General features: G+C 41.5%; 1 protein-coding gene across 1 annotated transcript in view; it reads right to left on the reverse strand.

The window, feature by feature from the left end:
• ZDHHC15 (zinc finger DHHC-type palmitoyltransferase 15) overlaps positions 1 to 13742 on the reverse strand; it is a 30714-nt gene that overhangs the window by 8865 nt on the left and 8107 nt on the right. The window contains exons 5-11 of the mRNA XM_037408532.1: positions 13141 to 13210; positions 12495 to 12527; positions 11283 to 11403; positions 9867 to 9999; positions 8557 to 8683; positions 6912 to 7021; positions 172 to 251 (exon numbers count right to left, since the gene is read on the reverse strand). Coding sequence (XP_037264429.1) covers positions 208 to 251; positions 6912 to 7021; positions 8557 to 8683; positions 9867 to 9999; positions 11283 to 11403; positions 12495 to 12527; positions 13141 to 13210 — 638 coding nt within the window. The 3' untranslated portion in view covers positions 172 to 207. The remainder of the gene's footprint in view (positions 1 to 171; positions 252 to 6911; positions 7022 to 8556; positions 8684 to 9866; positions 10000 to 11282; positions 11404 to 12494; positions 12528 to 13140; positions 13211 to 13742) is intronic.

The raw sequence follows: 13742 nt of genomic DNA on the forward strand, positions 1-13742 counted from the left end.
TGGTGTGCCACCCCCCACCGCTGCACCGCCCCAAAGCCAGCGTGGAGGTCTGCACGCCACAGCCTTCTGCACGCTGGGTGCGCCGCTGCTGCACCCCAAAGCTGCCAGCATCACCTGCCGATTGCCCTGCAGAGCGGCTGTTTCGAAGGGAATGAAGAAATAATACTGACCTTCTGAACCAGCTTTACACTGCTGCATTTCAAACCGCTATGTCTCCTGTTCTATTGCAAGGGATGAAGCTTCACCAGAATCTATACAATGAAAACAAAGTAGTTAGAGGTGAGTATCTGTTTTTCCTCACTGAGAATGTATTTTTCACTAAGTATGGGAGTGGGTTTTTAAGAATCAGTTCCAAATACAAATAGACACAGTTACCCTCTCTCAGAGATGACTGAACAGCAGTTTTTAAACTGAGATTACTCTATTATTGGCTTTATCTATTTCATAACCATGTCACAAGCTTTCAAGCCACAAAGACAAATACAGATCTTTCAGTTTTAATGGAACATTTCAGGCTTTTCTGGTTAGAAAATGATACTGGTTTACTTCTGTTGCGTAAGACAGAATCTGAAAACTCTAAGCTTAGAGCACTTCATTTGCTGATGCCTTACAAAAAAGAAAACTGGTGGTGAGAAAACAAGGAAGAGTAAAACATCATTTGTGCCTACGATGCAGCCCTGTAAAACCCTTCTGTCAGATGGCATTGAGGGTACCAAAGCTTAATGAACCAGGAAATCGTGTTCTCTGAATACTGTTGGGTTAATAGAGCTGTGGTAGAAATACAAGGTAATATATTTCATGTACTCTTGGTAAGTTTATTCCTAAACATTTTCACTTGCAAAATAAAACCATCATTTTTGTATGAAGACACGCAGTTTCAGCTCAAATCTTGGAAAGCTGTGGAGGGTAAGACTTAAGCCATATATAAGCAGCACAGAAATTTCTACTTTAAACCTTGCAGAGAGGTAGAGGCAGTTTGGCTGCTTTCATCTGATGCGGAGGAAGCTCAAGGTCAATCTGACACAGCTACATCCACATGGAGCCTGCTGAAATGGCAAGTGGCCTGAAAGCAGCTCATAACTCACAATCAATGGACACAGCACCCTGGCTGGTCGTAGGCAACAACATTCTGCTCTTCTGTAGAACTGTATTATTACGGTAACCAATACCGAAGAAACTCAAAGCAATTTATATGCATAAACCTATCTTCATAACCTGCCTGAGAGACAGTGTCCTGGTTTCAGCTGGGATAGAGTTAATATTCTTCTTAGTAGTTAGTACAGTGCTGTATTTTGGCTATGATGTGAGAACAGTGTTGGTACCACACTGATGTTTTCAGTTGTTGCTGGGTGATATTTATACTAAATCAAGGACTTTTTGGTTCCTTGTGCCCTGCCAGCCAGAGGGCTGGGGGGGCACAGGGAATTGGGAGGGGACACAGCCAGGACAGGTGACCCAAGCTAGCCAAAGAGGTATTCCATACCGTATGGCGTCATGCTGAGTATATAAACCGAGGGAAGAAGGAGGAAGGGGGGACACTTGGCATGATGGCGTTTGTCTTCCCGAGTAGCCGTTACGCGTGATGGAGCCCGGCTGCCCTGGGGATGGCTGAGCCCCCGCCTGCCCGTGGGAAGTGGGGAATGAACACCTTGCTTTGCTTTGCTTGTGTGCGCGGCTTTTGCTTTACCTATTAAATTGTTTTTACCTCAACCCTTGAGTTTTACATTCCTTTCTGATCCTCCTCCCCATCCCTCTGGGTGAGGGGCAGTGAGCAAGCGGCTGCGTGGGGCTGGGTTGCCGGCCGGGGTTAAACCACGACAGCCAGGAAGGTTATCATGCTGTATTTCTCCCCACCTGAAAACATGGTTAAGCGAAACACACTGTCCTATTAAAAACATTTTAAAATCTGCAGCAGTTATAGGATAAGATCAAGTTCCCAAATTCATACTTCTGGAGTTGTCCCCATGCCTGCTAAAAACAGGATTTAAAAACTGTGTTGCTCAGTAGACATCTTATATCGATCTTGTGCCATTCAGTTTTAAGATCGAGAGCTCATTCTAAGACATGACGGTCAAAATGCAAGAACAGCATCAAGCAGTGTCAAGTATCAAATTGCCACAGAACTCTAATTTTCTGCAAATGAATTTTCTCTGTGAAGGTGAAGAAAGAAAAACAAAAAGCAAACACTTCCCCCTTACCACTCAATGATACAGACATAATAAATAAATAAATTTGCCTAGGGCTCTTATTTGCTTATTATGTATAAAAAGAATCACTGCAATTTCCATTATCAGGTTATTTTCGTATTTATTAGCATAGAAATCTATTTTATCATGCAAAATCTAATGCCAAAGGGAACTGATAAAAGGATGCACGAGACCTGCTGGCTCTGGGACGTTAGTCTCACTGAACTCTCACTACCAATTTTTTATGGAATAACTTTTTTCTTCTAATTGATTTAGCAGCAGCAGATCTGATCCACATACAAAACCATATTGCTTTTACTAAATATATTCACTAATTAATTTAGTTGAACTGATGCAGATTCCTGCACAGGTCCCCCTCCATTGTTTCAAAACTGATTATAAGGCAGCCACTGATGCAGGGTTTAGCACTGCTTTAATTTAATTTTTTCCTGTCAGACACATTTATATCATGCCTAAAATCCAGGGATGCAAACCTAGTCCTTTGTCTCAGTTTACTGGATTGGCCAATACACCGCTGTACTGTCTGAGGAGTCTCTGCTCACTTCCAACATCTAAGCAGCTTTGAAAACGTCTCGATGGATAGCAATTCAGTCTCTACAGCCACAACAGACCACTGCTCTACTCAGAGGACTGCTATGCCAAATTAGCTGGTATGTCAGGACATGAAGCTCCTTTAATTAGACTCCTACGGATTTGAATTTAAATTCAAATCACATGCCTTCAGACACCTGAAGCTTCATCACTCCAACAGAAATATCAGCTTCCACTTATTACTCAGGATATACTCGTTTCTGCTGGAAAGATGTTACTCAGTACAGATGACAGATTTCTGTAGGTGAGAACAATTTGGGAAAGATTTGATTAATACTGAAGCTTTTTGTACAAGTTTAAATGACACACATGATTAAATTGTTCCATCAATGTAAGAGATGAGATGTTGCTATAAAGGTACAGAAATGGCTGTCCCGTCCTAGGCTCCACCAGACAAAGAGTGCAAGCAGTCACAGTACTGACACATCCACGACCAACGTGTCAAATACATTCCAGATGAGTTCTTTGAAAAAAACGATAACCTTATAAGCTGCCAGCATGTGACTCGGGGTAGTGCTCTGGCTAGACAGATTAAACAGATGCCTGTGAATAAGAGATGAGCATTAATAAATCTGAAAAAAAAAATCAAATTATCATGGATCTGGAAGCAAGTGTTTTCAGTATCTGGCTAAGAAATTAAACAAAAGGTTTGCCATAATATTTTTCTCCCCGTATTAAACAACAAAAAACCTTTACAGAGCCAGGATTAAGAAGGAAGAAAATCCAACCACAAATGGCACATTTAAACATCTGTATCACAGAAAAAAAGGACAACCCTGTGGGCTAAGATGATTGAGAAGAGAGCCTGTACGCTCCTGGGACCTAGACAAAGCTACCTCATCTCCTTGCTTTCAGCTGGGCTTGTCCTCTCCTCGTGAGCGCCCCAGTGCCCTTTAATGCTCATCTCCCCAGGTGTTCACACACAAACCGATTTTGCTGTTGTGGGGACTTAAAAATGCTCAGCTTTATGCAGACACAGCATCAGCAGGGCAGAAGCAAACCACTGCAATAATGCAGTTAAGCACAGTAACATTGCACAAAGAGACACTTCATCAAGCTCCTTCTTTTTCGTTATTTCTGTGGTATTTCTCTCTCCTGCAAGAGCCCGGGGTGAGGGACTCAGCTGAGGAGACCACCCCTGGCGACTCCTGCTCCATAAGAGAAGCGCACAGGCAGTTCCAGGTGAAGCTCCAGGAGGTGACAGACTCCACTCACACCCAAGAGAGCAGCTGTTACTCTGATCTTGGTATGGCTGGCAGTGCCATCACCCGAGGCTGCAGGATTGAAAAACGTCAACTTCCACGTTTCCTTGACTCCACTACCTCATGTCCAGGAAACAGGAGAAAGGACAAACCCGGCACCTTTTCTTATACAGCTCCCTCTCCCTCAGCATCTTTTATATTAATCAAAATGATGCACAGACATCTGTTACGTCTGATAGCGGAACGGTACAGTTAAGAGCTTAGAGAAAAATGCTCCACAAGTATCACAAAACTACTGACTCAGAAACATTCCACGTGTTATATGGTTGGACTCAAGGATATTAAAGGTATTTACCAGTCTAAATGGTCCTATCATTCTATGATTACCGAATCAATGGGGACCCTACCTGGCGGTCATGGAGAGCCACAGAACTCACAGCAACCCTGCCTGTTGTGGAGCTTTTTGATGAAAGCTCTGTGCATCACTGTGCATGAAACAGCAGCAGCAGCAGGGCTGAAAGCTGCAGCACAGGCTGTGCCTTACTCGGTCCTGCAGCACCAGCCACAGAAGCCCGCAGGGAAGGGCGCCAGCTTCGCCTGCCAGCCACACACACTGCCCCCCAGGCTCCCTGCGGGATTCCATCTGGCAAAATCCACACCTTCAGACTGGAAGCCGAGAGGAGGATTTCCTCCAAGGTTTGCCCTAGCAGCTGAATTCCAGCTCCACATCACTGACTTGCAGGCATAGAAGTGACACAGTCTCCTTATCTAGGGCATTCTTTTACTTGCAGTTCCCACCTTTACCTCGTAGCCGCTGCCACAGAATTAAAACTTGCCCAGCTGCGGAGCAAGGCCCGGGGCTGGCAGGTAGCCGTCTACTCACCGTGCGTGCTCAGCCTGTTTGGTCACTTGTGCCTATAACTTTGTGTAGGCTCAGTTTGGCTTTTACACGTCAGTACGGGGTTCTCACCCTACCAGTATTACAGTTCTGCAGCTTCTTGGAACGAGACTGCAAATATTTTCCCACTGAGAAAGACTAGCAGAGCAGAATGGAATTGAACTGAAGCTTTCGGTTGGAAGAGACCTACAAGAATCATCTAGTTCAACTGCCTGTAAATGTCACTGCTTTTATAAGCACTATACATTGTGGGACTTCATATAAGCTCCGGATTCAGATTCTGGGGTCTGAGCTGGCCAAAAATCACCTGCCAAATGCTTTTATACTTAAGAATTATTTTTTTTATTCAGAGGATTTATACTTTGCAAAAGTTGGAAGAAGTTCTGACTCATTCCTAAGGGAGTTATTTTAAGCATCAAAAACAATACACAGAGATGCCATATTTTGTTATTTTTTAAGGCCTATTTGTGTTACCTCGTAATTGCCAAAATGTATGGAACAAACAAAGAAGAACAGGTAGTTTTCTAACACAAATACAAACTAATTAAAGCAGTTAATCTGGAGAAAAGCTGAAATGAGCCTCTTCAGTCCTACTGACAAAATCCTGGAGTGTATTTTCCCAGCAGTATGTGAAGTGTGCCTTGGAAAACCCACAGACTGTTTATTTTACAGTGGAATAACTTGAACAAACAGCTGCAGGTAAGACCTAAGCAGAGACAGAACAGCAAATACTGTGCTGTTAGGATTAAAGAGCTCATTGCACAATATGATGCACAGGTAACACAATGTTCACATGAGAAGTTTCTGTTACCCCCTTTAACCAAGACTATAGCCTTCCTCGCACGTTCCCAAACATACATTGAGCACATATGACTAAAATGTATACCCTGAAAGGGAGCATTATCAGCAAAGTTTCCGAAAACCATTCTGAAGTGATAAAGAGCACAACTATGGAAATCACGTCTCTGAACAGTAAGGCAGTGATATTGGTTCTCCGAGTATAATTACGTGATCCACTAACTATAGTAACCTGAGAATTAATTAACATTTTCACCATTCCTTAAAGGGAGAAGATAGGTTATCACATTTCTTTTAAAAGGAACCTGTGGATGGCATCTTTGCTCCATGGGAAAAAAGTATGAGCCCTTGCTTAATTACAAGCTTTCTGAACCCTCAGACAGGGTAATAGGGGTCTCTGACATGAACCCTGATATTCAGACACATACTGTATTCTTCAAAGACCAAAGCTTGGAGGTAAATATGCCAGGAAAAAAATAATCAAGTTGAAATAGAGAAATGTAACCATAAAGAATCATTAAACTGATTTTGGATGCATCTAACAAAAATCATCAAGAATGGATATACATATAAAGTCTTTCTTCTAATAGGACATCCGTAGCACAAAAGGTATGTTTACATTTCAGCAACTGATCAAATCTATTGTACAAACACCCCAGTTCACCTAGAATTCCTCTCAGCACATGTATTTCTTCTATGGAGATTAGTGCATAGCTAGGCAAGCATCAAAGCCACACGGAACTTCTTTACTCTTGTAATAAAGCTGAACAAAGAAAGTATAAAGCAGCGTCCTAAATGTATCACTGCATTCAGGTGTTTACGTGCATGTTTTCAAAACTCTCAGAGGATAAATGCACTTAAAAACCCCAACTTTGTATTTTCATTTTTACAGGCACAACTTTATGTCTCCAATAACTGTGCTGTGTGCAGCAACATTTATAAATACACTCAGTTTGTGGAAATTTTAGTTTCTCTCTGCAACTTGTAACAACCTCTCAGTTCATTTACTTGCAAGTGGAAAGCTACTAAGAAAAAAAAAAAAGGATGACTGCAAAGTAGGTCTTATTTTTAGATTTTTAGTCTGTGTTCATTAGTCAAGTCAGAGCTGCCCAGTGACTTAAGCCAACACAATTTTTTTATGTGATTAACTCTTATAATTCATCCATTAGTCACTGTAGGTCAAGACACAACTCATTTCCTTCAGTGTTACCTTACCATGAGGCTCTTCATCTATCCCATCATCTTCCCACTGCTCTTCGTTTGCTAGGAGAGGATTCTGAGCTTCACACAAAGCTCTCATGGGGAAAAAATGCCCATCGCCCTGGCTGCACGGAAAAAGGCAGAGAAAGACACTTCAAAAAGCAGCAAGTGACTGTGAAGGCCAACAAGTTCTATAGAGTTTATCTGCAAAGTTTTCTGTTGCCTGTACTTCCCATGTTTATTTAAAATTATTTAAGTTTTGAAAGGTAGCTTTTCAAAAAAAAGCAGCTCAGAAAGCAAGTTTTACTAGCAAGTCATTTTGGTCCTCAATTCCTTCTTCCTCTATAACGAATGAAAGTTCAAACCTCTAGCCTGGAATTAAGCCATTTTTAGCAGAACTTAAATGTGCCTAACTTGATCAAGCCATTTAGACACAGAAAAAAACCCAGAAAAAAATTAACTCATGGACAACTAGAAGTGAGAGGGGAACTAACGAAAACATTTATGTAGAAGGAGCAATTTCTACCATTGTTATAATACCACAGGTATAAATTTTAACATTTACACCATAGATTCTTCAGGGCAGAAGTTACACTTCTCCGAATGATATCCAGTAGAAAATGGCCCCAAATCTTAGATGTTACTAAAAGCCAAATAAAAGACTCGCTTTCCTGTGACCTAAACCTGTACACAAAATGGAAAAAGAAAAGAAAAACAGATACAATAAATACACTGCAAAAGTTGCAAAAGCTTTGCTTTACTGCTCCCCAAATAGAAATGTGTATCTGGATTTCAAACAAGGGTTTGAGAGTATGTTCAAATTCATGTAAACGAATGAAGTTAAAACCTAGATGTGCTAGCTTGGTCTGGGCCATGCCATATTTCCCAACATCCAGCAGCACAGACAGAGGAACCATAAACTAGCTGAAGTGCCTTTTTTTCTCTGAGGATTTATCTTTATGCAAGGGAAACAAGCGGAGCGTCCTCCCTGCAACGACAACGCACAGGGGTAACGCGCCTCTGACCAGCGCCCCAGTGCTGCCTTGCTGTAACGGCCTTTCTGTGCCAGTCTCTTCCCTTTCACTGCACTGGGGAGTGGAAAAAGCTTTCTGCGCTCGTCTGTTCCCTCTAACTATACTTAAGATTGAAAAACAGGTGGCAGTGGGGATCCAGCTGGGCCTCAGACTTGTACATTGCTGCTTGCAAGCGTTGTGCACTGTGCTGCCAAGAAGTTATTTTAAATTGTACCCAGTTACTAAAGGAATTAAATTCCAGCGTACCTTACTATTGGTCTAAGTGCCAAAACAACACCTTCCCCTACATTAAGAAACCTAAAGTCTGTTTCAGGCAGAGGAGTCCGACAGATGAAGAAAAGAGCATCTCTGAAGTTCACACCCATCCACGTACGTGCCCCAGGAGTGCAGGCTGAGTTCATACACCCTGTGCAGCCCATGCACCCCCCACAAACCTTTCCCTTCCAGACTTCTGGTGAGCAGCATTAACGCAGAAGATGTCTGCTGTGCATTTACAACGATGCACAGTAATACCCAGCCAAGCCACACAATAATAGGTGTAACACATAAGGCTACAGGAGACATTTAGAAGTCAGTCTCTCCAGTTAATTGTGTAAGCTTTCAGCACTGACTTGATTATTACTTACCTAGAGGCGATAGGTAGTAACCAGAGCTTTTTTTCTTCTCCAAACACTTGCTGAAGATTCTTTACAAAGCCAAGATTGAATCCATTTTTATCTGGGCCATTTTGAAACACTGGAGCTGAGAAAGCCTCTACACACAGATGCAATTTCAGTGAAAAAAATTAAAATCAATGCCAAACACTCTGAAACAGGATTATGCATGTTGTAGCCATCTAAAGATAACATGATTTCACAGATTATGAGCTAGCATTACAAAGATATAAAGTTTGAAAAGAATAGCTTTTTTATTTTGCAAGCCTGTAAAGACTTAAACCGAAGGTAGGAATTTGGTTTTGCAACTGAACCATACAAAACAGTCAAACTGAAGTACAAACTGTTTAATCTAGAGAGTAGCATCAAAAGACCTTTGTATGAGACTTGTTGAAATTCAACAGGTAGAAATTTCTAAGTAAAAAATCTGCAGAATTAAGTAGGTTGGTCTTCAATGCGTATTTCAGAAGTGGCATTGGAGATTTCAATTGCCTCATCCAATTAATGATATAATAAACAGGAATTAGAAGCAAACATATGCAAATACACCCTCTGTTATGGTGAGACATAAAATGAAAAAGAGAGGGGAGGAGAACCTAGAGTGCACTAGAAACAATTTTATCTACCTTCTAAGCTGCTACAGAGATCTGATGTTCAGGATAGATCAGCTTCAGCACCCCAGGGAATAGGTTTTAAAGTTAATAACTGTATAAAATCTGAATATTTGCTCAAACTCATGACAGTATGTCTTCTGTTAGAAAACTTTATTCAAAAAGCTTTAAAAACTGAACAACATGTATCTGAGGAAAAACAAAAAAAATCACTTGACAAGATCAGGCAGTTTCAGATTTTCATTTCACTGGTTTCACAGTCGTAACTTCTTTGCCTTGTCAATGAAGATGGGCACTGTTTTCCCAAGCTTACTAAGCTGGTTTAGGATGCACTCCAGCATATGAGCATAAAGAACCATTATTCCTGAAAAGCTGCACTCATTTCACAGCAAATGTAGCTATACATATGCATAACATTTTTATAATTGGACTTTTACACTTCAAGGCTCTTGTTTCCCTAACAAAGCTTTTGTCACACCAGCTAATAAACGTAGCTTATTTGAAGTGACAAATATCTGCAGCACTGTGCCAAAATCTTAAATCTTCCTCCCCTCATGAGGCAGTGGGAAAGCACAGATGTAGAACACAAATGCCTGATTTATTTATTTATTTTCTTGCTATGGCACTTTTAGTGTGTGGCACTCACTTAAAGACGACATATAAGGGCCTTACCTAAAGTAGAACGGTTTCTGCTAACGAGCCAACAATGGTAGCCAAACAGAAACATAAGGCTTACGAAGAACATGACCGCCACAAAGAGAAGGAAAAGGACGTGAAATTTGGAACGTCCGTTAGTCAGCTCACCCTGGAAGGAAAAGCACCACAGAACAAGTGACAGGAGCAAATAAAAGCTGGAAATTCTTTGTTCCTAGAGAGAAGAAAGATATCCTCTAAAAATCCTATCTGGAGTTCTCAAACTGGTATACACAAGAGTCACAGCTCACTATAAAGTGCAAGAAGAGACAAAGAAATGATCGGGTACATTTCCCCTCCAGGAACCCCAGCAGAAAGAGGGGGGTCTCACGACTAGCTTTCTGTGCGTAACAGAGCCAGTACAGTCCCAGCTTCCCACAAGAAACATGCCCACGGGGAAATAAGCAGACGCGCTCTTGAAGCCGTGTTTACGTTCTGCCGAGTTTCCTGTGCATACATTAAACCCTGCACCTCCTGCAGTATAAGTCACGCCCAGAAAACCCAGCCTGCATAGCTACAGCAACCAGGTAGCGTTAGAACTGAGCCAGGTGGTTTGGGAAAGTCTAAAAGCCAAGCGGGACCTTACAAGCAGAAGCAGCCCTTGCTCCTTGCTACAGTAGAAGAGTCAAGTGCCAGAGGTCCTCGTACGCGTACATCTACAGAGAGGCTGTGGGGGCCTCAGAGTAAAATACCACATCTCGGCCTTTGCTCATCCCATATAAGCAGCCACAGAGCTCAAGTCTCTGCACCTTTCTTAGCACAAGCGACAATTCCCACGCGTGCCCCACGAGCATCTCGGGAGGCATTTTAGTGATTAGCCATTAACCGACAGATCTTTAATAAATTAATGCACAGCAAAGTTAAGTTACTTAAACACAGTCAGAGTCAAGCAGCAGAGGGGACATAAACAAATTAGTGACAAAAGGCCAGCCTCTTACTGGGACTGTCAGTTGGCATTGCTTGCATATGAGTGGTAACCGATAACGGAGTAAGAAGCATCCTTTATTTCAGTCTGCTTTTAAATTGAGAAAGGAGTCATATGTGGACTAAAAGATACTTTTTTTCATGTTCAGTAAATACGTACAGACAGTGCCAGGATGTTATACTTTGATACCGGAGATTCTGAGATACATACATGCAAACACAAGAACAGGAAAAGGATATAACTTCTTTGCCAGAAGCTAACTCTGCAATTTGAAATTCCTGAAGTAGGTTTGCTTCTCTCTTTGTGCATTTCAGACATATAATCGGAGTTATACTCAAAACAGGGCACAGGAAAATACCTTACAGAAGAAATGCAGACCCTCCACTGACCAAAAGCAAAAAAGTAACAAGAGTGACTAAACCCCACGAGACTCACAGGATATGCAGAAGTAACCAGATTTCACAACTTACTGTCCAATACTTAATGAAATACTTGAAGACTGTTGCAGCAATATACAAGCAATACAACAAAGAATAGGCTAAGAACAGTAGAAAGAATTTGTAGTTAGAAAATCCAATGCAGTTATTCACCCTAGAGAACAAAAGCAAAGTTGAAATCAGGATGTGTAAAGCACACGGTTGCAACACAATGAGTACTACAATCTTTGGTTTTATTCAGCCCCTTGATTACACAAGACAGTTTCATCAATCAAGAGCTCCCCGTAGTGGCCCCAGTGCAATATAACTACAGCCTCTGCTTTTCTCTGGCAGACTCCTTGCTATGCCGGGTAAAAGGACAGTTCATAGTCTGGGAATCTGTTTTGAAGTTGGTACCACTGGTAAATTTGTCACGGAGACAGGCTCTAACGACTCATGGCTGTTTCTTGTTTGCAAAGGTAATCAGATCTGGGATTTCTGTGTTACTTAATTCATTTGCAAAACTCAGGAGCCAGATTCGCCACTACTTGTTTGCTTACATACAAACCAAATAAACCCAAATTGGATTATAATTCTCCATGCACAGAAAAATTCTAAAAATGAACAAGGGAGTGCTGGAGAAAATAGCAGGCGTTTGTCTCAGAACTCAGGTTTGAAAAATCCTCTAATAGTTTAGGTTTACTAGGGAGGTTCAGGTGGGGAAATGTTGTCCTGCTTCTGATTTCTGAAATCTTCCTTTTTTAAAAAAAGGAGGAGTTTAAGAAACTTAGTGGCAGCATTTCTCAAAAAGTGTAAAGCTTAATTCATCCATGCACCGATTCTAAACTAAGTGTCTCTACCATGCACAGGTGGCAGGCATCATTTCAGAAACAATCTACGTGCAAATATTACCACGGAAAGCATCCACCAACTACATGCTGAAATATTATATACCCAAAATTAAAGGCTAAGCTGAAGTCCCTTTAAAATTTGAGTAATAGTCGAAGAGTTGATTAGCAGTTGGGTTACAGATTATGTTTATGTAACAGCTTTTTACACATAGTTTATGGAACAAACACAAATGATTTGTCTTTCAAAATGTAAAACATTTCAGGCAATTTCAAAGTGTAATTGTTTTATGTATTTCCCAACATAAGGAGATGCATGGTCTAAAATGAAAGAGGCATACAGACACTATTCTGTGAAGGAAATGTATTTTAACGGCCTTTCTTTTCAGAAAACTACAAACCAGTATCTAGGACGTACCACGGACAGTGATGATCCATTTTTAGCACGCATCTGCAAAAGGACAAAAAAGGAAAACTGAAGATTTTTATTTGGTACTTGACTGCCAACTGCAGATCAACATCAAAAGCCTCTTTTTTGTGAGCTCTCCACATGACACAAGCTCAAGATGATACTGTCTCTTTTAATTTCTTAAGGTAAGTATCAATTTAAGACAGAAGATTTATTACTGCTCAAGATCAACCAATGTCCTTGGTACTCTGCAAGATAAAGAGACATAGAAATGTTTTCTGCCCTAGAAGGCTTAAAACTTTTGGAAAATACCACAGGTAAAGGCCTGGAATATTAAGGGGGGAAAAAAAACCCAAAGAAGTCAAAATCATCATTTATTTTACCCTGCCTAGGTTAACCAGTTAATTTTCACTAGGTGGCATGCTTTCTAGGAACTGATACACTTCCAAGTGTGGGAACTGGAAACGCTTCAGGGCCCCAAAGAGCAGAAATGTGACTGCTGGTGCTGCCCCATGGGAGCACGCGCCGGTGCCTGCAGCAGGAGCAGAGGTACTTGGGTACCTTCCTGTGTAAAAAGACACGGGAAGGGCCAGCCCCTTCGCATCACTTCATGGTGACTCTACTCACTTCAGTGAAGAACTGTCCAGTAACTTACATGGCACAGACGGAACAATGGTGACAGCGATCGGGTTTTATTAGCAGGCATCTATCACAGAATCGAATACCTGAAATGAAAGACACATTAATACCAAAAATTGAAAGGTGTTCTTTTTTCACACGTTAGTTAAGATTCCACTCACTTCCCAACTATTCACGCTCTTTCCTCTATCACTTCAAAAGAGGAGTGCATTTGCAGCTGATTTTTGCTGCCAGGTCACAATCAGATAAGCAAGGCTCATAATTCTTCTGGAGACTCGCAGGTGCGGGGAACAATCCTCACTGCAAAGCACACAACCAGCTTAAAAGCGATAAACCACAAGTGTACACTTCCCTCTGGCCTCCACATTTACTCAGACTTTACAAGCATTCCATGTTGGTAATTGCCTGGACAGCAGGTCTCTCCTTCAGAATGCTCTGGCTTGTCTGACAGACATGAACAGGGCAGAGCCTCCAGTATTAACACCGATTTCTTTCAAGCTTTGAAAGAGGCACCGTACGCATTTAATCACCAAACAAGGTCCAGAAATCTTTTCACAGAATTATGCCCTGCATCTCTAAGCTAGATCCATTCTAAGTAGAACAACTACGGATTTTGTC

Source organism: Falco rusticolus, chromosome 14 (genome assembly GCF_015220075.1).
Source record: "Falco rusticolus isolate bFalRus1 chromosome 14, bFalRus1.pri, whole genome shotgun sequence".
Lineage (NCBI taxonomy): Eukaryota > Metazoa > Chordata > Aves > Falconiformes > Falconidae > Falco > Falco rusticolus.